Here is a 25,432-nt window from a genome sequence, read left to right on the forward strand (position 1 = left end):
TTCGCAGGCTTCTCATTGCGTTGGCGTCTCGTTGCAGAGCACAGGCTTTAGATGCGAGCGTTTCAGTAGTTGTGGCACGTGGGCCCATTAGTTGTGGCTCATGGGCTTAGTTGCTCCTTGGCATGTGGGATCTTCCTGGACCAGGGATTGAATACGTGTCCGCTGCATTGACAGGCGGATTCTTAACCATTGCGCCACCTGGGAAGTCCAGATTATTGTTAATTACAGAAAGCAGGATACCTCAAGTTAAGGAATTTAGCGCTTTTCTGTGTATGGGAAAATGAGAGTCTGGGCTCACTGAAATCATTCTTTTGATAAGCACCTCAGCTATCTGGGGCCAGTATCCTAGGCTTTCTCATCCTGAGTCTCCTCAGGGTGCACCAGTTGGTGGGGGGGGTGGGGGGGCAGTGAGTGCAGTGGCTATTCGCTTGATGGTGGGCATCCTGTTTCAATCCTGAGTTCCCTCAGGGCTCATCATCTGGGTGGCTATAGTTGTTCCTGAGAAAAACCTGGCCTCTGTTCACCGATGCTGAAAAGAAATATGGAGACAGAGCTTTGGAGGAGTAGAAAGGAATACTTTATTACTTTGCCAGGCAAAGGGGGAACACAGTAGGCTAGAGCCTCAGGAACTGTGCCCCCCTCTCTGGGGAATAGGGAGAGGTCTTCTAGTTGGGGCTCGTGGTCAGGAGTAGGCGATAAGGATCAAGGCAATAACAGTCTTGCATTCTTCTGATGGGCGGGTGGTGAGGTAAGTAGGTGGCAGCAACATCAACCTTCAGGTCCAACTGGTCTGGGGTCTACATGCTTGTGGGCAGCGTACCCTCCTTAATCATTAACTTCTCGCACCTGGAGGGGGTTTCAACTTCTGCAAAATAGCTCAAAGATATTGTTGTGTGCATTGTTGTTGGGGAAACAGGACCTGCCCCAAGGCTGCTCTAGACTCTTTCTCCCAGGTCTCGTGCAACCCCTCCCTTCATTAATTAACAACTGCTTGAATCTGCCCATTGGAACTCAGGGAAGGTCATGGAGACTGAATGAAGGCTCTTTTCCTATAATCAAAGAAACAGGGGACACAGAAAGGCTTCGTGCCCAGGAGCCCCCAGGGCCCCACTCAGTATCATAGTGTGATGGCTACAGCATCCTTTTTTTTTTACTGATATGGCAGGCAATATTTTTCATTCACAAAACAGCAAACTAGACTTCATTCAGGACCACTGCAAGAAGATTGCAAGAGGGGAGAGCATTGGGATCAACTCTGAATGCAGCAGACAGCTCCCCAGCTTTGATAGCCAAAGAGCAGAGGGAAGGGGTCCACGGAGACATCAAAGGTAGGAGGATTCTTGCTAAACTGACCTAACAGGATTCTCGCTAAAGAGAGGCCAAGGATTTATACATCAGTGGTGGGGAAAGAGAAACTTGATTCGTTATCAAGGGCTGGGGGATGACTTAGAAGGATTCTTTGTCCAGACTGGACTGTGCAGGCCAAAGACAGGACTGGGGCCAAGGTTGAGTAGTCCAGAAGAGGGTTCAGAGGGGTAACGTTTGGTCAAGGAGAGAGCCTTTGTCACCTCTCTATACCTCAGTTTCTTTCTCTGAGAAATGGGGATAAGAGCCCCCAGAGGACTAGCGCTAGCATCATGAGATGATGCGTGGAAGACGCTCAGCGCATGGCCTTCTCTGTAAAATGGCAGCGATTTGCGGTACAGGGATCAGAACTCGGATCAAGTGAGACGTCCAAGATGCTACCTTGACAGCAAGGGGGCCTCAGAGGACAGGGCTACAGGTGATCAGAAAAGGCATGTGAGCCCGTGGGCCGGAAATGCCTCCCGTAGAGGAAGTGGCTCTCAGCAGGGCTAGCCAGGCAGACTGGGAAAGAGAGGCAGGACGGAATGTAGATCCACATGGCAGAAGGGCTGGAGGATTGAATGGCGGCCGGCTGCAGCCATTATCGCCCAGGTTACGACCTGGCCTTACACTAGGGTCAAGTCCGGATGCCTTACTTGGGTCCACCGCCCGCGTGGGTAATGGAAGTCTCTGCGCCTGGCTGGAATACACCACCGCTCTCCCGTCGCGGCTGAGCGAAACGTGAAGCCGGGACCAATAGGAGAGCCGCCGTAGCAGCGGAGGGGCGGAGCATGACGGCGACCAATGAGTGTGCCCGTTTCAGGCAGCCAATGAGAGGCGGTGTTCCAGCGGCCATCGAGCGGCGGCTTTCCCTGTCGGCGGGGCGGGGTCCCGGGGTCGAGCCTGAGTTCCCCGGAAAGGGTGAGTCTGGACGCGGGCGCGAGGGGACGCGCGGGGACGCGCCTGGGAGGTCATCAGTAAGGATGCGGCCGGCGGGACTGTCCTTTGCAGGAGGCGGGTAGAAGCCCCCACACTGCCTTGGGACTGATTGATGCCGGGTGGGTACACACCGCTGTTGCTGCCCCTGGCGGCAGGGTTTGGAGGTTTCTGTGGGGTGGGGGTTGGGGGGGTGTAGACCTCACCCAGACCCCATCTTCACAGCTGGGTCTGGGCCCAGTGGGGACGAGGAAGGAGGAGATGGGCATCCCCAAAGCACCATCCCCAGCGTCTTATCTCAAACGTTAACAAGATAACATAGCGAACATGTATCAAGCGCTTATTGCGTGCCAGGCTCGGTGCCCTTTCCCTGCCTCACTTCATTGAATTCTCCCAGCAGCCCTTTGAGGGAGAGAGTGTTTTATGCCTATTTTCAAATGAGGAAACAAGCTCAGAGAGGAGTTGATTCCTGACGAATCCAACATTGTGCTATTACAACATTCTCGATTTCCCCATCACTGTCTTAAATCAGTAACACATCGGTCGAATCGCGGACACCTCCTCCCTGGAAATACTGGAGACCTCAGGAGGCCTGAGCCCTGGGCCTGACTCTCGAAAAGTTCCAGATTGTTGCGGAAAGAGCTGAACACAGCCCCTCCAAACGCTCAGGGAGCCAGCAGGGACTGGGGTCGCTGCTGGGGGTGGATATGGTAGGCAGGCATCTTGGCTTGCAAGAGAAAAGTGATTTTGATGATAATGCCAGTGATAATGCCTTCATTCTTGTTTTTATCATATTTGTTGTTTTTTCATGCCTGTCTCAGGTTCTGAATGTGTAACATGCAGAACTGGGTGAAACATCGAAACCTAATTGATTTACAACTTCAGTTTAACAAAAAAAAGAAAAAAATGTAGAAAAAAAACCCGTCACTACAATAGTTTGTTTTAGTTATATAAAAATAAAATAATGTTTTTATATTGTGCAATGTAAAACATGAAGTGTAACAGCAGTCATCAAAATATGAGGTGGAGGAGAATTGAAAGTGTAAAGTTTACAAATTTTACTGAAGTGAAGCTGTTATTAGCTTAAAATAGGGTGTTACAAGAGTGTGGTATGTTACGTAAGCCTCATAAAATATCTTAAACTTATAACATTAAACTTAGGATAACCACAAGGGAAAAAGCCTGTAGTAATTACATCGAAACACGAAGACAGCGGGATAAGAAACAAGGAACAACAGATCTACAAAACAACCAGAAAACAACAAAATGGCAATAGTAAGTCCTTACCTATCTGCAATATGGTGACAGTGGTGCATAGTTCACTTACAACTCTAATTTAAAAGGTAAAAAAAAATGTAGAAACTTCACATCTGTCTCTTCGTGGCAGTACTCTCAGCATCTCCATTTTCCAGATGGGGAAACTGAGGCCCAGCATGGCCAAGGGACTCATCTGATTCGACACAGGATTCATCCCCAGGTCTATCTGACCACACCTGTCTGCCTGGTTATTTTGGAAAGGTGGGTTCAAAGCAGATTTTTTTTTTTAATTTTTATTGGACAGAGCAGATTTTTATTTTGGTGAATTTGTCCAGTAAAGGGGTTTGGCAATGTTATTGTTCATGACTGAGCTAGTAGGTGGGGACGCATACCCCAGCTCCATCAAACAAATGTGGAAACTGAGGCTCAAGGAGGGGAATTGGGTGCCTAAGGTTACACAGCGAGGTGGTTCCAGAGTCTTCTCCTCAGGCCTCAGTCTGGATGGTTGGAAGGTTGAGGTGCTAAAAGGGACCTCCAGGCTGAGGCCTGGGGACTGATAGGATGTTCCTTCCTAGGCAAGCCAGCTGTCAAGAACATGCCTCTGTGCCAGTGGGGGGCCACCACCAGGGACAGAAAGCCTGATGGGGACAGAGCTCAGCCCATGGCCACCAGAGGAGGCCTGAAGGTGCTTCTGCACTGGGCTGGCCCTGGTGGTGGAGATCCCTGGGTCACCTTCAGTGAGGCCACACTGACCGCGGAAGAAATCTGCATCCACATTGCACACAAAATTGGTGAGTCCTAGGCATTGGCCCCATGGGGGTGTGGAGGTGCTGGTAGCTGCTGGGCCCCATCCATCCAGTCGTCTGCCCATTCATTCAGCAGATATTGAGTGACCACCTACTGTGTGCCAGCCTCCAATTACTGCCCTTATAGAGCTGATATTCCAATAGGGGTCAGCCAGAAACACAATAAATAAGAAAACTGTATAGGAAGCCAGAGATGATGGTAAAAGATTTAAAACTTGAGGAGATAAGGGAGGGAGCCACAGGGATTCCTGAGGGAAGATGGTGCCAGACAGCGGGAACAGCAAGTGCAAAGGCCCTGAGGTAGGAACTTGCCAACAACAGCAAGGAGGCGAGTGTGGCTGTAGCTGAGTGAGTGAAGGGGAGACAGGAGTAGGTGAGGGCAAACAGGTGACAGCACAGGTTGTGCGGGGCCTTTTGGGCTTCCGGGAGGACTTTGGATTTTACTCCAAGTGAGGTGGGAGCCACAGAGGACTGTGAGTGAAGGAGGAACGTGATTGCACTCAAGTGACACAGATGATCTCCGGCTACCATGAGGGGAACAGACTGTGGCGAGTGAGGGCGGGAACAAGGACATCCAAGTAGGAGGTGATGGGGCAGAGGTCAGCCAGCGTCAGATCTTACAGTGCCTTAAACCCCAGAGGGAGGAGTTTAGGGTTTAGACTTTTTCCCAGGAGCAGTAGGGAAGCATGAAATGGTTGAGAGAGCCTGTAGCAGATGTGCTTGAAAGTTAATCTCTTCTGCCAGAGGAGAAGGTCTCTCCAAGAGGATTTCTCTTACATCCCATTTCTCCAGAACATCCTCTCAAACCTCCTTTCTCACAGCTGGATCGGGGCCTTCTGGTAGATTTCTGTAACACCTTGTACTTTCCCATCCATGGTGGATTCTTAAAGAACTTGGGCAGGTTTGCTGAGGGATGTGAAACATGCCTGGCCGAGGGCCCAGATAACCTGATCTTTTTGAGGAAGTAAAAGAGCTTAAGAGTAACTGGAGCGTAGTTTTCAAGAATTTGAAAGAGGAAGTAGGAATTGAAAACAGAGCATAATTGTCTGGGTCCAGGTCATGGGTTTTGTGCTCAAGGGGTTGGCTTTCTCAGGGGCGAAAGGGGAGCCATGGAAGGTTTAAGCCAGAGAGTGAAACAGATTGGTTCTTTGGGAAGCTGTCTCATAGGGAGGCATGTTCCTTCTTTGCGGTGGCAGCACACTTGGATGCAACGATTTTTTTTTTTTTGGCTGCACCATGTGGCTTGTGAAAGCTTAGTTCCTCAACTAGGGATTGAATCCAGGCCCTTGGCATTGACAGCACTGAGTCCTAACCACTGGACTGCCAGGGAATTCCCAGATGCAACGATTTTGGAGAGCAATTTGGCATTGTCTAACATGGTTGAAATATACATTCCCCGAGGGCACCCAGTTCCACTCCTATTATATGCACTCTACAGACACTCAGCTCACATGTTCCGGGAGATGCACACCAGGATGTTCAGAGTGGCCTCTTTTATCTTAGTGAAAAAATAGGAGACCATCTCAAAGTCTGTGTACAGGAGAATGCACAAATCAGTTGCAGTATGGTTGAACACTGGAATACTATACAGCCAGGAAAAGGAGTTCAACCAAAGCTACATGTATCACGTGTGAAGCTTAAAACCTATTGTAGCATGAAAAAGCACATTGCAGAAGGACGTCTATGGTGTGATAGCACATTCAAGTTTATAACATTCAAAACTAGGTTATAGAGAATATGAAAGTGATAAACTCTAGTTCAGGAGTGTGGTTGCTGCTTTGTGGGAGGGGAGAGGAGGTGGATGGAGGTGGGGGCTTCAGCTGTACTTGCCAGGTTTTATTCTTTATCTCGTGGCTGATACTTAGGTGATTATAAATTATTCTGAGGGACTTCTCTGGTGGTCCAGTGAGTAAGACTGTGCTTCCAATGCAGAGGGCCTGGGTTCAATCCCTGGACAGGGAACTAGATCCTACATGCATGCCACAACTAAAGAGTCCACATGCCGCAACTGAGACCCAGTGCAGCCAAAACAAACAAACATTTTTTAGAAAATAAAAAAGAAATAAATAATTCTGAACTATTTTAGATACAATTTTTAAGTGATATACGGTATAAAAAAAAGATGCTTGGGCAGCCAGCGTGGAGAATGACAGTAAGTTTGGAGGCTGAACTAGGGCTGGGTTTCTAAGGAAGTGGGTGGATCCCAGAGAGATGGAGAATGCAGAAAGAGCAGGACTTGTGACCAATCTGATGTGGAGGGGGTGGACAAGTTGAGGACAAGGATGAAGTCCTGGCTTAAAGAACTGGGCAGAGAGGGGTCAGGTTTGGGGACCTCAGATGAGATCTATTTGAAGCAGGGCACATTTCAGGGGCCCTGAGATGTCTAGAGGGAGACAGCCAAGGGGTAGTTGGATATCTCTCTGGGGCTAGGATTCAGAGAGAGACCAGGCAGAGTGCCAACAGTCTGTAGAGCTGTGTTAGTCAGTCTGTGATAGGTTTTGCTGTAGTAACAAGCAGCTTCCCAAATTCTACTGGATTAAGACAATGAAAATTTACCCAAAATCTAATGTAGGTCAGCTTTACCACTAGGCACAAGGGGTCTCCACCATCCCTGGGGCAGGGAAGATGGCAGGAGAGTTTATTTCTAGGCCTGGAAAACTGTACATCCCTCTCCCCACATCTCATTGGCCAAAAACCAGTCCAATGCCCCCATCCTAGCTGCAAGGGAGGCTGGAAAATGTAGTTTTTCTGTGAGGCCACAGCATGGTCTACATATTGCATTGTCTTCTGTTGGCAGCAGAGGAGGCCTGGGGAGGGATTGTGAAGGGAGACAGTAGGTCTGGGGGTCCACAGGACTAATGGCAGCAGACATCCACTCCTGACTCGTTTCTCCCCTGTCCAGGCATCACTCCACCCTGCTTCAATCTTTTCGCCCTCTTCGATGCCCAGGCCCAGGTCTGGCTGCCTCCAAACCACATCTTGGATATCTCCAGAGACTCAAGCCTGACGCTGCACTTCCGCATGAGGTGGGTGATATCCCCTTGGAAGGCTTTCATTCTATCCCCTCTGTCCCCTGTCCCCACCTTTCTGGACCTGGTCTGAATCCATGCTAAACCCCGGCTGTGCCCCCTCCCTTCCTGCAGGTTTTATTTCCGGAACTGGCATGGCATGAATCCTCAGGAGCCGGCTGTGTACCGCTGCGGTCCCCCAGGGTCCGAGGCTTCCTCAGAACAGGCAGAGCAGGGGGTGCAGCTCCTGGATCCTGCCTCCTTTGAGTACCTCTTTGAGCAGGTGTGAGCAGGGCTGGGGAAGCAAGACTGTTGGTGAAGAACGTAGGGGCAACTGAGGAGCCCTCACTTCCCTCGCAATTTGCTATAGCTAGTAGGTTTCAACTCATGCCATCTGGGATCCTTTGGCTGCCTAAACCAAAGGGTTTTGAGACTCTTAGGGTTGCAGAAGTAAGAGTGCTGTGATTGACTAGTGATGTCTGCCACAGGCGTAGGGTTGGGCAGAGGAAGCATTCATGTGGGGTCCTTCCCTTCCCCAAACTGACCAAAAGCTGGGGAGTGGACAGGTTCTTATGCTACCCTTTCTGCCTGATTCCCCATCCCCAGGGCAAGTATGAGTTTGTAAATGACGTGGCATCCCTATGGGAGCTGTCAAACGAGGAGGAGATCCACCGCTTTCAGAACGAGAGCCTGGGCATGGCCTTTTTGCACCTCTGCCATCTCGCTCTCCACCACGATGTCCCCCTTGAGAAGGTTGCCAAGAAGATCAGGTATCTGGGAATGGGATGGGGACACTGCATAGGTGGGTGGACATGCCCAGGCATCTGGTGGCCAGGGTAGACCTTGCATGCTACCATGCCTTCATTCATTCAACAAACATTTATTGAGCACCTACTGTATGCTGGTACAAGGTTGTTGTGGGTTTTTTCTTGGGGGCCGGGGGGGTTGGCCATGCTACACTTCTTATGGGATCTTAGTTCCCTGACCAGGGATTGAACCTGGGGCCCTGGCCTGTAAAGCCCCGAGTCCTAACCACTAGATCACCAGAGAGGTCCCTGGTACTAGTTTTGGGTGCTGGGGATGCAGTAGTCAACAAGGCAGACAAAAATCCCTGCTCTCCTGGAGCTCACGTCTGATGAAGGAGATAGGCGATAAACAAAATACAAAAGTAAAACGTATAGTGTTTTAGATGGTGGTAAGTGCAATGGGGAAAAATTAAGCAGGAAAAGAGGAAGAAGGGGCATGTCAGGGAGTGAGGTGTGTACAATTTAAAACTGTGTTGTCAGGGAATTCCTTGCTGAGAAGGTAACATTGGAATTCAAAGATGTGAAGAAAGTGAGGGAGGGAGCCAGGTAGGTATTTGGGAGAGGAGAATTCTCCATGGAGGGATAAGCCAGTGCAAAGGCCCTGAGGTTGGACTGTGCCTGATATTTTGAAGAAAGTGTGGCTGAAGCAGGGTGAGCTTGGAGAACTCCCTATAATTCAAGGAATTGAAGTAGGCAGGAGTCTGGGGAGCTGCTCGCCTCCACTGCAGTGAGGACAGGGGCATTCAGGGCATACTGCCTGGAGGAGGCAACCCTGCAGTTTTGGGTTTTTTTTTTCCAGCTGCATCATGCGGCTTGTGGGATCTTAGTTCCCTGACCAGGGATTGAACCTGGGGCCACGGCAGTGAAAGTGCTGAGTCCTAACCACTAGACCACCAGGGAACTGCCCAGGACCTGCAATCCTAAAGCACATATTTTTCAATCCCTGTCGTGTTATCACTCTGGAGGACTAGCGCTGTGACCATGAAGCCCAGGATGCTGGGAAGCCCAGAGCAGGCACCCTAACCAGCCTGGAGATTTGAGGATGCTCCTGTGGGGAGGCGACTTTTCTGCCAAGACCTGAAGGTTGACTTGGCTTTATCCAGATCTGGGTTTCTTTGCCAAAGCATTCGAGACAGAGGGAAGAGCATATACAAAAGCCCAGAGACAGCAGGTGGCAAAGGCCTGTTTCCAGGGGAACTGAATTCAGAATGCAATTGCCCAAGTGCAGGAGTCAGCCAGGCACTAGTCGGGGGTCTTTTTCCCCAAGGGCACTAGGGAGCCCCAGAAAGCTTGGAAGCTGGGGCAGAGGGCAGCTAGAACCTTGAGCTTTAGGATCTTTCTGTTCAAGGAGTGGAAGAGGTGGCTTGGGACAGGCAGGACGAGGCTTGGAAGTCTGTTATCTAAGTGGGCTATGCTGGTGGGCAGGCTCAGGGCAGGAGAAGGGGTGAGGGGTATGGCTTTGTGAAAAGCAGAGGGGCTTCCCAGAGCTGTGCCTTTTACTGATAATCATATTAACGATCAAGACAGTAGCGACTTCAATAATAGTAACAGCCAGCACTCACATAGTCCTTATTTTGTGCCAGTCAATAGTGCTAATTCTCTCATCAGCCTTAGCAGTAGGCACTGTTTGATCCATTTTACAGATGAAAAGACAGAGCCCTTTAGAGTTTAAGGAAGTTGCCCAAGAGCTGGGATTTCTGGCCCATAGTCTCCTCCAAAGTCCTGGGGCCCTGGGCCCGGACACCACCCGGCCTCCCCGTGTTGGTCCTTTATCGCATGTTCCTTCCACCTTCATGACAGCCTGCCTGTTTTTTTTTCAGTTTTAATATTTTTTAATTGAAGTATAGTTGATTTACAATGTTGTGTTAATTTCTGTTGTACAGCAAAGTGATTGTTATACATACATATACATTTCTATTTTTTTAATACTCTTCCAGTATGATTTATTATGGGATATTGAATATAGTTCTTTGTGCTATACTGTAGAACCTGGTTGTTTATGCATTCTATATATGAGAGCTTACATCGGCTAACTCCAGCCTCCCACTCCATCCCTCCCCCAACCCCCTCCCCCTTGGCAACCACCAGTATGTTCTCTACGTCCGTGATTCTGTTTCTGCTTCATAGATAGGTTCATTTGTGTCACATTTTAGATTCCACGTATAAGTGATGTCGTATGATATTTGTCTTTCTCCTTCTGACTTACTTCACTCAGTATGACAGTGTCTACTTGCATCCATGTTGCTGCAGATGGCATTATCTTGTTCTTTTTTTATGGCTGAGTAGTATTCCATTGTATATACGTTTCACATCTTTATCCATTCATCTATCGACGGGCATTTAGGTTGCAGCCTGCCTGTTTTCTAGACATGGCAGCTGAGGTTCAGAGAGGTTAAGCCACTTGCCCCAAATCACCCAGCCAGGCCTGCAACCTGCGCCCGTAACCGGCTCCTCCCGGTCACCCCCACAGCTTCAAGGACTGCATCCCACGCTCCTTCCAGTGGCAGATCCGACAGCACAATGCACTGACGCAGCTGCGCCAGCGGAGCATCTTCCGCAAGTTCCTGCGGGCCTTCCAGCCGGGCTGCCTCTCCCAGCAGGTCATCATGGTGAAGTACCTGGCCACGCTTGAGCGGCTGGCACCCCGCTTTGGCACAGAGCGTGTGCCTGTGTGCCACCTGGAGCTGCTGGCCCAGGCTGAGGGGGAGCCCTGCTACATCCGGGAGAGCGGGCAGGCCCCTCCAGACCCCGGGCCTGAGTCTGCCGCCGGGCCCCTCACCCATGAGGTGCTGGTGTCAGGCACTGCCGGCATCCAGTGGCGGCTGATACAGGCAGAGGTGAGTGGGGCTTCTCTTCCATCTGGCGGTCCAGGGCAGCTGGTGGTGGCATGCTCCTGCTCAGCCTTGGCCTTGGCCTCCGAAGGTGGCTGTGGCAAAGGTGGTTTTTCCCCACATGGCTCTGGGGTGTGTCAATCTGTGCCTGGGAATCTGTTTTTTTGTTTTGTTTTGTTTTGGTTTTATGTTTTTTGTTTTTTTAATTAATTTATGTATTTTATTGGCTGTGTTGGGTCTTTTTTGCTGTGCGCGGGCTTTCTTTTTAGTTGAGGTGAGTGGGGGCTACTCTTTGTTGTGGTGCGCTGTCTCCTCATTGCCGTGGCCTCTCTTGTTGCGGAGCACAGGCTCTAGGTGCGTAGGCTTCAGTAGTTGCAGCACATGAGCTCAATAGTTGTGTCTCACGGGCTCTAAAGCACAGGCTCAATAGTTGTGGCGCATGGGCTTAGTTGCTCCGCGTGGCATGTGGGATCTTCCTGGAGCAGGGATCGAACTCGTGTCCCCTGCATTGGCAGGTGGATTCTCAACTACTGTGCCACCTAGGAAGCCCGGGTTTGTTTTTTTTGGCTGCGTGGCACAGCATATGGGATCTTAGTTCCCTGGCCAGGGATCGAACCCGTGCCCCTTGCACTAGAAGCGCAGAGTCTTAACTACTGGACCGCCAGGGAAGTCCCCGGGGGTCTGTTTCTTGGGGAGTGTCCTCTGTCTGCCTGTCCCTGAGGACCTGATTTCTGGGGTCTGTGCCTCTGGAGAACCCCTTTGCCTGATATCTGGGGCTGAGAGGGCTAGGAGCCTCCTTTCTGCTCTCCCCGAAGTTCCAGCTTCTGGCATGTGTATCTCTCCAGGTGGGTCCCCTGTCCAGCCTGTGACACTGGGACTCATGGGGGGATGCCTGAAGAGGTAGCCTGGTCCCTCCAGCTCCCGCCTCTCCGGAGGGGCAAAGTGCAGGGGGACTAAACAGGTGCAGTCCTGCTCCATTCCACCTGCCCCACGTGCTGGATTCCAGGGTCCCAGTGATGGTGGTGGTGGCGGCGGCAGCAGCAGGACACCCCATGTCGCCCCATCTGGGAAGAAAGCCAAGGCCCAGAAGGTGGGCAACCAGCCAGTGGACAGGCCTCAGGAGGCCCCGTGGACCTACTTCTGCGACTTCCAGGACATCACCCATGTGGTGCTGAAAGAACGCCACGTCAGCATCCATTGTCAGGACAACAAGTGCCTGGTGGGGCCTGGGACTGGGGACCGGGCTGGGGAAGGGGGGGGGAGGGGGGGTGCCTCTGGCCTGTGACGTCTGCCTGACGTTGCCCTCCTTCCCCCACCCCGCCCCCCGGCCTGCAGGAGCTGGCCCTGCCTTCCCGGGCTGCGGCCCTATCCTTGGTGTCACTGGTGGATGGCTACTTCCGCCTGACGGCCGACTCGAGCCACTACCTGTGCCACGAGGTGGCTCCGCCACGGCTGGTGATGAGCATCCGGGACGGTATCCACGGACCCCTGCTGTGAGTGCCGGGAAGGGCGGGGGGCGGCGTGGTGGCGGCTGCCAGCTGGGCAGTGAGCTCCAGGCACTGTGGGGTTTGAATGAAGAGTGCGCCCGTCGGTGTCTTAGAGTGTGCACGTGGGTCTGAGGGTGTGAAGGCCTGTGTGTTCACCCACGTGTGTGAGCGCATATGTGTGTGCAAGCATCCAGGTCTCAGTGCGCGTGTGCGAGCATTTGTGTCTTGTGCATACACACGTGTCTGGGGGTGTGTGTGCGTGTACGTGTGCAAAGATTCACTCCTACCACATTATGCTCGCATTCACGTCAGTGGATGCTCATGTGGGTGCATGTGCGGCACATGCATGTGTGCAACCCGCCGTGATGGGGGGAGAAAGGGCACCTGTCGTGGCATGGGCAGCGGGTCTTGCTGAGAGTGCCTGGGTTTGGGACGGTCACCTTGCACGTCTGGATGTCTGACAGCCCATGTGGCCTGCAGCTGTGTCACTGCTCCGGTGACTGCATTTTTGTTTTGTTTTGTTTTGTTGTTGTTGTGTGTTTTGGCCACACCACATGGCATGTGGAATCTTAGTTCCCTGACCAGTGGGGGAGCCCATGCCCTGCAGTGGCATCTCGGGATTCACAAGCTCTTAGTTGCAGCATGCATGTGGGATCTAGTTCCCCAATCAGGGATCAAACCCGGGCCCCCTACATTGGGAGCATGGAGTCTTATCCACTGCGCCACCAGTGAAGTCCCCCAGCTGCGTTTTAAATTGTCAGTGTGTGTTTTTGCATGTGACAGGAGTGGTAACTTTTGCAGGGCTGTGTGTTGCCCAAACACTGGTGGCTGTTCAGATGTACGTGTGGGTGTTTACACCCCCGCAGGGTGTGTCCGTCCTGGTACTTGTGGATCACCGAGCGTTCCTGCTAGGACGTGCAGGGCTGAGAATGTGAAGTGTCAGGGCTTATATGGTCATCAGGTGGGTGTGGCCACCCAGTATGCTGCCGGGTTGGGGTTTGTGACTATCAGCTCGTCTGGTCATTGGCCCTGTGCCTGGGTATCCCCTGTCCTGCCTGTGACACTGGGACGGTCCCCTGGGGGCGTCTAAGAGGTCTCACCCCTCTGAGCCTAGTCTCTGCTCCATAGGAAGGTCAAGTGGTCGTTTCACCGCTCAAGGGCTGCCGCCGTATGGGGTCTGTGGGCCATGTCAGTGTGTCTTAGTCCATTTGGGCTGCTATAACAGGATGCCAATGACCGAGTGGCTTGGAAACCACAGACACTGACTTCTCACAGTTCTGGGGGCTAGAAGTCCAAGTTCAAGGTGCTGGCAGATCTCATGGCTGGTGAGAGCCCCACTTCCTGTTACATAACCATAAGTTCAGTCTTTTGACTGTGTCCTCACATGATGGAAGGGGTGAGTGAGATCTCTGGGGTCCATTTTATAAGTCGCTGATCCCATTCGTGAGGGCTCCACCCTTATGGCTTAATCGCCTTGGGGATTAGGGCTTCAACACAGGAATTTTAGGGAGACACAGACATTTAGTCCACAGCAGCATGTAAGCCACCAAGTGTGTACCTGTCGGGGCCTGTGTGGCTGTGTCCCCTTGTAGTATTTGTTCGTGGTTATGACTGTTGTCACCTCTGGGTCTGGGATGCCAGTGCCTTTGTGCTGTCATGTTACACTGGGTGACCGGCTGTGTCTGTGATCTTTCATACTTTTATTTTTTTGGCTGCACCGTGCGGCATGCAGGATCTTAGTTCCCCGACCAGGGATTGAACCCGCGCCCCCTGCCGTGGAAGCGCGGATTCTTAACCACTGGACCGCCAGGGAAGTCCCCTGTCTGTGACCTTTGTCCTTTCGGTGTGTGACAGACTGTGCGTTGTGCCTCACCCTGGGAGTGGCGGTGTCTGTGGCTGGGTACGTGCCCCTGTGGCATCTGACGGCTGTTTCCTGTGTGTGGTGTGCGTCACCTTGTCAGCCACAGTGTCCACAGTTGTTACGCATGAGCGTGCTCCTGTTGCGATACGTGTGTCTGTGTCTGAGTTTTCATGTGTGGGACAGTGTTATATGCATGTGTGTGTTCAGACACAGTGTCACCACATAAGCTGTGTCTGACATTTATCCCAGCTGCAAGTATGCCCCTCTGGTCAGGTTGTGTGTGTCCCTGTTGCCAGGTGTGGGTCCGTGAGTGCCCCCAGGCGCCCTGATGGTGCCCCTTTGTCCCCCAACCCCCACCCCACCACCCTCCCAGGGACCCATTTGTGCTGGCCAAGCTGCAGCCCGAGGATGGCCTCTACCTCATCTACTGGAGCACCAGTCACCTCAACCGCCTCATCCTTACGGTGGCCCAGCGTGACCAGGTGGGCCTGGGGCGGGGGTCCGGGGCTGGGGCTGGGCGTGCTCCCTGCCTGGACCCCTGCTCACCGCCCGTACTTCTGCTGCCACCCGCTCCAGGCAACCGGCTCGAAGGGCTTGCGCCTACGGAAGTTCCCCATCGAGCTGCAGGCTGGGACCGTCACGCTGGAGGGCTGGGGCCGGTCCTTCCCCAGCGTGCGGGAGCTGCGGGCTGCCCTGCAAGGCTGCTTGCTGCGGGCCAGCGACGACTGCTTCTCCCTGCGCCGCTGCTGCCTGCCGCGGCCGGGAGGTACCAAGACAGGGGGCGCCACGGGTGGGGGAGGCCTCTCCCCTCCGTGGCAGCCCTCAGGGACTGCTTCCACCCCCAGAGATCTCCAACCTCCTCGTCACTCGGGGAACTCGGGCCAGCACCAGGCCGCTCAGCCTCAGCCATCTCAGCTTCCACCGGGTCCGCCAGGAAGACATCACCCAGGTGCGAGGGGGAGGGGGGCGGCGCCTGTGGGCCCGGGGCACTGGGGAGGCAGCCTTGAGCTGTTGTCACGGAGATCTTCCACACCATGTCCCCCCAGCTGTCCCACTTAGGCCAGGGCACAAGGACCAATGTATATGAGGGCCTCTTGCAAGTGGGGGGCGGAGGCCTAGAAGAGGACAAGGCAGATGGCGGGCACCCCCCCACGCCCGGTGAGGGCCGTGAGCAGAAGCTGCGAGTGGTACTCAAGGTGCTAGACCCCAGTCACCATGACATCGCCCTGGTGAGTGAGGGCGGCCAGGGGATGGGGGGGCCGGATGAAGGGGGTCAGGGTCAGGGTCTGCGGCGCCCTAACCTACCTCGTCCCCACAGGCCTTCTACGAGACAGCCAGCCTCATGAGCCAGGTCTCCCACGTGCACCTGGTCTTCGTGCATGGCGTCTACGTGCACGGCTCCGAGAGTGAGCGAGCCCTGCCCGCCCCCACACCCCCCCCACGCCACTCCGCCCCGTTTACAGGCTGACCCCACTTGTGCTCCCGACCTGCACCCTTGTCTCTGACTGCACACTGCCCTTCAGCCTACACCCTGACCCCTGAGCGCACCCCAGTTTGTTGTGTGCCCATCGACTCTCACCTACACCTTGAACCCTGTCTGCACCTTGATCCTTCGCGGCACCCTGATCCCTGGCTATACCCCAACTGTCCACCTGTACCCCTACTCCAGACTGCATCCCATGCTCCATCTACCGCCCAAACGCCTCTTTAACCCCGCCCGTGTGTACCCTCTGACCCCTCAGTGCTGTGACAGCACGCAGACCCCAGCCTTGTTGGCCACGCCAGTCCTCCCAGACCTCAGCCTCGGCTCCTGCCCCACCTCTCCCGCTACTCTGCGTGTACCTCCCTGCACAGGGCGACCTCGGCCAGCCCCCAGACCCACCGACCTCAACGCCACGTGTCCCATCTTTCCTGCTCTCCCCACAACTGGCCTACGTGCCGACCCTGCACACGCGCCCCAGCCCTGTGGGATCCTAACATCACTCATGCCCCATCCCCCAGCTCTACTCCCTACCCTCGTCTGCACCCTCCCCCCGGTTCCCCAGTCCCATCCTGACCTTTGTCACTTACAGCCTCCTCTGCCCCAGCCCACCCTGGACCCCCATGCCGTCACTGACCTCAGCCTCACCCTGCACCCACCTCCACCCTGCACCCACCTTCCTGCCCAACACCCTCCCCAGTTACAGTCCCAACCCCTGTTTCCTGCCCCTGGCCCCCTGGAGGGTGAGCAGGTGGTCATCACCTGCAGTGGCTGGTCCTTTGCAGACATCATGGTGACGGAGTACATGGAGCACGGGCCCCTGGACGTGTGGCTGCGGCGGGAGAGGGGCCACGTGCCCCTGGCCTGGAAGTTGGCAGTGGCCCAGCAGCTGGCCAGTGCCCTCAGCTACCTGGTGCGTGGCCTGTGGGCAGGGCCTGGGTGGGTGGGGAGGGCCAGGGCAGCCCCTGCGTTGGGTATGGAGGCCTTAACACATCTATCCACATGCTAGATCTTTCCATGAACCTCCTCTGCTCACACGCCCCTGTGGCTCCCATCTCTTCCCGACTCTGTCCAAGGCCCTGTGGCAGTCGCCTCTGTCACTCTTGCATTCATCCCCAGCGCCCCTCCCAGTCCTGTCACCCCAGTTTCCAGAACACCCTCTGTGTGCCAAGCTCTGTCCTAGGCCCTGGGGACCCAACAGAGAACAAAACAGACAGAAGTCTCTGTCCTTGGGGAGCTGGCATTTTACTTGGAAGGGACAAAGGAGAAATAAGTACATTACATAGTATGTCAGAAAGTAGCAAGAACTATGGAAAAAAGCAGAGGTGGAGATGTGGATTTGCTATAGTTTGGGGAAGAGGTGAAGTCTTATATAGGTGGGTTGGGGAAGATCTTACTAAGGTGACCTGGAGGTGAGGGGGGTGTAGCTGTGAGCCCATCTAGGGGAAGTGCATTCCAGGCAGAGGGAACAGCCAGTGCAAAGGCCCTGGGGAAGGAGCATGCCTGACATGGGTTTGAAGCCAGCACTGGGGTCCTCTGGTCTTTTGTCCCTGGCTAAGATCCTTGACCACCAGTGCTGGGAAAACAGGAAGGACCCACTGGGGACCCAATGCTGCCTTGTCACTATGACAGTGGACTGGCATCTCCAAAATAATCCCAGTTGTCTTTTTCACTTGGGCTTTCCCTGTGGGGACCACGTGGGATGGGGTAAGGGTGGAGTCTACAGCCCCCAAAGTCCACGCCCCCTTTCCCCCCAACTCCAGGAAGACAAGAGCCTGGTTCATGGCAACGTGTGTGGCCGGAACATCCTGCTGGCACGGCTGGGGCTGGTGGAGGGCACCAGCCCCTTCATCAAGCTGAGCGATCCTGGTGTGGGCCTGAGCGCCCTCTCCAGGGAGGGTGAGGACCCGGGCAAGCCTGGGCACAGGGACGGGCTTCCCCCACTCCTTTTACCTTGCTGACCTCTGACCCTGGCCCCCAGAACGGGTGGAGCGGATCCCCTGGACAGCCCCCGAGTGCCTGTCCGGTGGAGCCAACAGCCTAAGCACTGCAGCCGACAAGTGGGGCTTTGGTGCCACCCTCCTGGAGATCTGCTTTGACGGGGAGGCCCCCCTGCAGGGCCGCAGCCCCTCCGAGGTACATCCGGGGGACCCCTGGGCCCTTCCCGCAAAGAGGGCGGGCATTGCCAAGGAGTCCAGAGGGCACATTCAGGGTCCAGAGCTGCCTCCCCTCTGGCTGTGCAGCCTCATCTCTCTGGGGCCCCATCAGGTCATCTGTCAGTTGCAGTGACCTGCAGTCCCAACCTCACAAGATCATTGTGGTACAAAGCAAACAGGTCACATGCTTCAGTTTTAGGCAGAGCGACCAGGGCGTCAAGGGGGAGGTACAGGCTGTCGGAAGGAGGGGGACCCAGAAGATGCCCCTGACCTAGCTGAGGGTGGGGCAAGGCTTCCCAGAGGAGGTTTTAATCCAAGTGCAGAAATACCGCAGCATCCTAGGGTAGGAAGGGCAGCCTAGTCAGCAAGAACAGCCTGTGTAAAGGCTGGGAGGCTTTGGTGCATTCAGGGACCTGAAGGCTGCAGGAGCTTCCTGGGAGCTGAGGTGGCTGGAAGTCAGGGCGGGAAGGGCCAGGTGTGAGATGCTCCGGCACAAGCACAGTCGGCGGGGCTTGGGTTCCAATCCTCACTCTGCAGTGGTGGGCAAGTCTGCATCCCGTGGCCGAGGCTCAGTGGCCTCATCTATAAAACGAGAATGACAAGAGCAAGGACCCGGCTGGTCCAGCCCTGCTGCTCTGGGGACTGGACTCTGCCTCTTGGGGAAGGGGACTGAGGGCGTGCACCGACTCCTTCCCGTCCCCTCCCCAACAGAAAGAGCGCTTCTACCAGAAGCAGCACAAACTGCCCGAGCCCTCGTGCCCAGGGCTGGCCACACTCACTAGCCAGTGCCTGACCTACGAGCCGGCCCAGCGGCCATCCTTCCGCACCATCCTGCGTGACCTCACTCAGCTGCAGCCCCAAAGTGAGCACCACGCCAGCGGGGGGGACCCTGGAGGAGGGGGAGGGGCTGGGATCCCTGCTGACACAGGCATGGTGCACCCAAGTCTCTGTGCACTGGCTTAGGGTGTGTGCGGGTTTCTAATTCACTTCAGTGGGGGGCGGGGGGGGAGGTGGATGCCCGAGCCCTCCTTCATGTTTTGCTTGGGGAGAGCCACAGCTTCTTTGGATGAATTAGACCCTTGCAAATTTTTTGGTTATTAATGAAAAGTTTGTGCCCTTTATCCAATCTCAGAATATCCCAGGTGTCGGTTTTGGTGCAGCCAACTCTGCATTTTGGACGAGAGGTGGAATTTTCCAGATCTTGCAAAAAAACAAAAAAGTTTTCTTATCTCTGGGATCAGATGCTGGGGGCAGCTGAGCTGGCTTTCTCTGTGCCCAAGTTGGGCCCTTTGGGGGAAAGGGCTGGGGTCCGAATTCGCCTACTGTGGCTCTTCCAGATCTTGTTGATGTCTTGTCTGTGAACCCGGACTCGCCGGCGTCAGATCCCACGGTTTTCCACAAGCGCTATTTGAAAAAGATCCGGGATCTGGGCGAGGTGAGGGCGGGGCCTGCAGGACCGGGGGCGGGGCCTGGGCTGTTAGAAAGCCCTGGCCTTAGAGAGCCTCAGCTTCAAGGGAGGCCCTGGGGTATTGAAAGGAAGGCCTCGCTCCCAAGGGGACCCATCCACATAGAGGAGGTGGGGGTTTGGATTTTCCAAAGCGACTTGCCTGGAGGTGGGGCCTGGGGAGGTGGGGGTGGGGCTGACACTCCTGCTCGCTCCGGCCAGGGTCATTTCGGAAAGGTCAGCCTGTACTGCTACGATCCGACCAATGACGGTACTGGTGAGATGGTGGCCGTGAAGGCCCTCAAGGCAGGCTGCGGTCCCCAGCTCCGAACAGGCTGGAGGCGAGAGATCGACATCCTGCGCACACTCTACCACGAGCACATCGTCAAGTACAAGGGCTGCTGCGAGGACCAAGGTGGGCGAGGCCGAAAGCTGTGATGAGGTGGGGCTATATCGTGGGTGGGGCCAGCAGGACCTGGCCAATTAGAATCTCTCAGTCCCATGCTGGCGAAGGCGGGCAAGGCTCGGCTGCCTCCTTTCCATCCTCTAGCACTCTGCCGAGCCCGGATGGGTGGGAGCCACCGTCAGCTCCTTGCCTGGGGAGACTGGGGACGGGTGCAGGATGGGTCCGTCCCACCTGAGGACTGGTCCTAGTGTGGACGGGTCTTGGTTTTTCCTCTCCATCTTGGGATGGGGGGGCAGGGTGGGCAGCCCGTGGTCCGGGTCTCTACCGCCCTTACGGGCTCCTCTCCGGTGTCAGGCGAGAAGTCGGTACAGCTGGTCATGGAGTACGTGCCCCTGGGCAGCCTCCGAGACTACTTGCCCCGGCACAATGTCGGGCTGGCCCAGCTGCTGCTCTTCTCCCAGCAGATCTGCGAGGTGGGCTCGCTTCAGCTCCCAGAACCTGCCCCCTCTTAGGACTGGCCTGAGCTTCCTATCTCCTTTGCTCACATCACCCCCGCCCCCCGAACCCCCCTCGGCCTGCTCTCCTCCATCCTTGTCCATTCAGCCAATCATCTGGCCACCTCACCACCGGCCCAGTCCCCCAACCCCCCTAATTCCCACCGCTGACGTGGTCAGGCCCAGCAGCCCAGCTCGTCCTAATTCTCCCGCCCCCTGCCCAGGAGCGCCCCCCATGTGGCCCCACCTCTGCTGTCGTCCTCTGTTCCCTTTTGCTCCAGCCCCGCCTGCCATCCTGCCCGCGCTCACGCCTGGTTCCCCGCAAACCTGACTGTCCCCCAGCCTCAGGTCTGGCCCCACCCCCCGCTGACCCTGACTCGCTCTGCCCCCAGGGTATGGCCTACTTGCACGCGCAGCACTACGTGCACCGAGACCTGGCCGCGCGCAACGTGCTGCTGGACAACAACAGGCTGGTCAAGATCGGGGACTTCGGCTTTGCCAAGGCCGTGCCGGAAGGCCACGAGTACTACTGCGTGCGCGAGGACGGGGACAGTCCCGTGTTCTGGTAACCAGGCGGGACCCGGCTGGCGGGGGCGGGGGGTGCCAGGGTCACCTGGAGCAAACAGGGTGAAGGGGATGGATGCTAGGGTCTCAGATGACAGAGCCTGGATCAAATGACACTGCCCCCCCCTTAAGGGTGGGACCCTAACTGGGACCACAGGGCTTCTAATCCTCAGGTAAGGACTCCATCCCGGTCTGGCCCAAATCCTGAGTGCCCTTTCTCCCCAGGTATGCTCCGGAATGCCTGAAGGAGTGTAAGTTCTACTATGCATCCGACGTCTGGTCCTTTGGGGTCACCATGTATGAGCTGCTGACCTACTGTGACTCCAGCCAGAGCCCCCCCACGGTGAGAGCCAGGCCCGCACCCTGACCCCATACTAGAGGAGTTAGTTCCCAGCTCTCCTACCCTAGCAAGAGCTTAACCCACCTGAGCCTCACAGTCCCATTTGTAAAGTGGGCCACTTACACTGCAGAGGGCTTGGATTGTGACGGAAACCCACTCAAATAGGAACAGCTTATTTTGCCATTTGCAAACCCCAGGGGGACAGTGGGAACATGGCTTGATCTAGACCTTCAGATGTCATCAGGAATCCCATTTTCTCCATCTCTGAGTTCTGCTGTTCTCTGTGGTAACATTTTTTTTCTGCCGTGCCACCTGGCATGTGGGATCTTAGTTCCCTGATCAGGGATCAGACCTGTGTCCCCTGCAGTGCAAGTGCCTGGTCTTAACCACTGGTAGCATTTCTCAAGCAGACCTTCCCTCTGTTGTGGCAACAGTGGACCCAGCTGAGGGGAGGAGGGTGCTTCTCTTTCCAACATAATTCAGGACTCTCTCTGATTGGCCCAGCTTGGCTCATGTGCCCTCCAGGGAGCCAATCACTGTGTAGTCCTGGGCTGAGAGGCGGAGCCTAAAGTATGTTAGGGGTTTATTCCCAAAGCCAATCAGAGTGCCCTCACAGGAGAAGAAAAAAGATTCTGATCAGGCAGAAACAACTTTCTGGGAGGCTTCATAATAATAGCAAACACCTAATTCAGACTTACTCTTTGAATATTAGTTTATCTTTCACAATAACCCCAGGTGGTAGATGTTATCACCCATTTTACAGATGCGAGAACTGAGACCCAGAGAGTTGAAGTCATAAGACCAAAGTTATGCAGCTGAGAAGTGGTAGAGGTGGCATTAGAACCCCTGCCGTCCAACTCCAGGCTCCTGACCTCTATCTAGGCAGCTCTGCCTCTTAAAAAGAGCTTGTCTTGTTTCCTCTATAGAAGTTCATCGAGCTCATAGGCCTCACCCAGGGGCAGATGACCGTGCTGAGGCTCATTGAGCTTCTGGAACGAGGGGAGAGGCTGCCACAGCCAGAGAAATGTCCCTATGAGGTGAGACCCTCCCTTTTCCCCCTGCCCCCACCATTGGGCCAGGGAGAGAGCAGAGATCACAGCCTCGGTTTTTTCTTCTGCAGATCTATTGCCTCATGAAGAACTGCTGGAAAGCAGAGGCCTCATTCCGCCCAGCCTTCCAGAACCTCATACCCATCCTCAAAACGGTCCATGAGAAATACCAAAGCCAGGCCCCCTCAGTGTTCAGTGTCTGCTGAAGCCCGCCAGCAGCTCTGCTTGGGGGCATTGGAGCAGACAGTACCCTCAGAGAGGGCCTCCTGCTCCCCGCCCTAAGAGGAGCCAAGAGGGGGAGGTCAGCCTCACCGACTCCCTGTGCCTTACCCCTGTCTGGAGACCTCACCCCGTCTGGAGACCTCACCCTGTGAACTAACTTTCCTTGTCTTAGTCCGTTTGGGCTGCTGTAACAAAACACCACAGACTGGGTTGTTCATAAACAACAGAAATTTATTTCTCACAGTTCTGGAGGCTGAGAGGTCCAAGATCAAGGCACCAGCATGGTTGAATTTTGGTGAAAGCCCTCCTCCTGGTTCATAGCCTATGTCTTCTCACTATGGCCACACAAGGTGGAAGTGGACAAGGCATCTTTCTGGAGCATCTTTTATAAGGGTACTAATCACATTCGTGAGGGCTCCACCCTCATCATCTATGCACCTCCTGATACCATCCTTTTGGGTGTGAAGATTTCAACATAGGAATTTTGAAGGGACAGAAACATTCAAACCATAGAAACTTCCAAGGTCATGAGCCTGACACAGGCTCGTGAGGGACCCAGGACAAACAAGGAGCTAACCAGGCCCTTGAATCTGATCTTTTGTTTTCCCCCAGCTCCTGCCTTTGGAGCCCACTATCTCCCCTAACTGGTTAAAAACTCATATTTCCTCTGATAGAGGCATGGTCCTTGGGCCCTTCTTCAACAAGCGTCCAGTCTCCTGGGGACTGCAGCTAGGGCAAAGGCACTCCCTGCAGAAGAAACCAGATTCAACTCTTCAACCTGTGCTCACCTCTGAATCACCAGCCAGCAATTACACCAGTGCCTGGAACACAGAAGGCCCTCAAGATATTTGTTAAATATATCAACAAAGACCTAGGGGACCACATGCCGCATAGATAAGATTGCCAGTCTCACCCTTTTCTCACTGTGTGACCTCAGGCAAGTGGCTTCCCCTCTCTGGGCTTTAGCTCAGCTATGAACTTGGGATGGTCATGCTTGCTGCCTTGTAGGACTAATGTAAAGAGCTAATAAGGTTGTATCTGTCAAGTGCTTAGCAGAGAGAGATGCAAACAAGTACTTAATAAACATTTGATATGATTGTTAATCTGGTGTTTGCCAGTGTGTTTCTACTTAACAGGTATACTTGAGACAGGTCAGCCACATTGTGAAAGGTAGTTAAATTTCTTTCCCGTGAGATTTCTCAAGACCCTGTGCATTGCAGCTCTCCTGACTGGATAATTTCACACTATTCTAATGATATTTGCTTTTTATAACAGTTTTAAAGTTAAATATTCATTATAATTATAAATCTTCCTTTTTTTTTCTTTGATAGGTAATATTGACATAGGCAGTGAAATGTTTCCCTCCTCTGTCCATCAGCCACCACTGTCACCTCCCCGGGAGACAACTAATGTCATCTGGTTTCCTGTTTTGGCTTCCAGAGATATTTTACGCTAGAAATCTGTACACATATCTTTTCCCATCTTTCGCAAAAATAATACTATGTGCTACTATATAGAGCTCTACCCTGCATCTGTTATATATTTTTCCCATGCACTAGGTCTTGGAGGCAAACAGTGTTTCCTCTTTCTATTTTATGGTTGTAGCTCATCATTCACTTGTCATCAGCGGAGACTTCCCTGGTGGTCCAGCGGTTAAGAATCCGCCTTCCAATGCAGGGGACGTGGGTTCAATCCCTGGCCAGGGAACTGAGATTCCACCTGCCACAGGGCAACTAAGCCTGCCCGCTCTAGAGCCTGAGCGCCACAACTACTGAGCCCGTGCACCACAACTAGAGAGAAGCCTGTGTGCTGCAACGAAAGATCCCACATGCTACAACTAAGACCCAACGCAGCCAAATGAATAAATATTAAAAACAAAACAAAAACAAATGTCATCAGCATTTATTCCTTGGCGGGGTTCATGTAGTCATTTCTAATCCTTGGCTGTACCCATACTGCTGCTGCAGTAAGGAACCCTGTGTGCGCATGGTTTCACCCATGTTCAAGGGTACCTGTAGGACAAATTCCCAATGGGAATAACTGTACAATCTAACCTGGTATTTGGAAAATCATTGCCACTAGAATATATTTCGATAGTTGATAGGGCAGGTCTCTCCTCATTCTTTTTTCAAAATTATCTTGGCATGTTCTTGGGCAGCTACTTTTTTTTGTTTGTTTTGCATTCTTTTTCTTTAGAATTATTTTCCATTATGGTTTATCACAGGATGTTGTAGTTTCCTGTGCTATAGAGCAGGACCTTGTTTCTCTCTCTCTTTTTCTTTTTTTCTTTTGGTCCTACCCAGTTATGTGGAGATCTTCTTGCTCTTTTGGAAGTCTTCTGCCAGTGTTCAGTAGATGTTCTGTGAGAATCGTTCCACATGTAGGTGTATTTTATTTTTATTATTTGTGGCTGCACTGCACAGCTTGTGAGATCTTATCTCCCCAACCAGGGATCGAACCTGTGCCTCCTGCATTGGAAGTGGAGTCTTAACCACTGGACCCCCAGGGAGGTCCCACACATGTAGATGTATTTTTGATGTATTTGGCAGAGGAGGTGAGCTCTACATCCTACTCCTCTGCCATCTTGATCTGATCTCAGGACCTCGGTTTTTTGTTTTTGTTTAATATTTATTTACTTTTTTTTTTTTTTTTTGGCTGCGTTGGATCTTATTTGCAGCACACAGTCTCTGTTGTGGCGCTAGGGCTTCTGTCTAGTTGTAGTGTGGGGATTTTCTTTCTCTAGTTGTGGCGTTAGGGCTCCAGGGCACATGGGCTCTGTAGTTTGAGGCACCCAGGCTCCCTAGTTGAGGCGCGTGATCTCAGTAGTTGTGGCGCAAGGGCTTATTTGCCCAGCGGCATGTGGGATCTTAGTTCCCCCACCAGAGATCGAACCCATGTCCCCTGCATTGGAAGGCGGGTTCTTTACCACTGGACCACCAGG

The 25,432-nt window shown here is 53.7% G+C and overlaps 1 protein-coding gene and 1 non-coding gene across 7 annotated transcripts; one reads left to right on the forward strand and one right to left on the reverse strand.

The window, feature by feature from the left end:
• The first annotated feature begins 1,925 nt into the window (after positions 1-1,925).
• On the forward strand, positions 1,926-23,594 carry TYK2 (tyrosine kinase 2). 6 transcript variants are annotated; one of them, XM_057709465.1, is made up of 27 exons: positions 1,932-2,265; positions 2,813-2,990; positions 3,442-3,555; positions 3,693-3,798; positions 4,113-4,328; positions 7,246-7,369; positions 7,487-7,634; positions 7,958-8,121; positions 10,628-10,994; positions 11,995-12,207; positions 12,324-12,481; positions 14,710-14,818; positions 14,913-15,102; positions 15,182-15,285; positions 15,383-15,565; positions 15,655-15,742; positions 16,602-16,729; positions 17,580-17,715; positions 17,798-17,952; positions 18,684-18,834; positions 19,310-19,407; positions 19,639-19,831; positions 20,177-20,295; positions 20,709-20,881; positions 21,106-21,223; positions 22,147-22,257; positions 22,341-23,594. In XM_057709465.1, exons 5-27 carry the CDS (start codon positions 4,133-4,135, stop codon positions 22,473-22,475), a joined length of 3,561 nt encoding a protein of 1,186 aa, XP_057565448.1. In that variant the 5' UTR covers positions 1,932-2,265; positions 2,813-2,990; positions 3,442-3,555; positions 3,693-3,798; positions 4,113-4,132; the 3' UTR covers positions 22,476-23,594. The 6 variants fall into 6 exon arrangements, 5 of the variants coding, with proteins under 5 accessions (XP_057565449.1, XP_057565448.1, XP_057565445.1 ...); XM_057709464.1 differs by lacking the exon at positions 1,932-2,265 and adding an exon at positions 2,272-2,402; XM_057709462.1 differs by lacking the exon at positions 2,813-2,990.
• Positions 8,985-9,057, reverse strand: TRNAE-UUC (transfer RNA glutamic acid (anticodon UUC)). Its single transcript has one exon. It is a non-coding gene; the product is annotated as a tRNA-Glu (tRNA).
• Positions 23,595-25,432: the final 1,838 nt, after the last annotated feature.

Source organism: Hippopotamus amphibius, chromosome 15 (assembly GCF_030028045.1).
Source record: "Hippopotamus amphibius kiboko isolate mHipAmp2 chromosome 15, mHipAmp2.hap2, whole genome shotgun sequence".
Lineage (NCBI taxonomy): Eukaryota > Metazoa > Chordata > Mammalia > Artiodactyla > Hippopotamidae > Hippopotamus > Hippopotamus amphibius.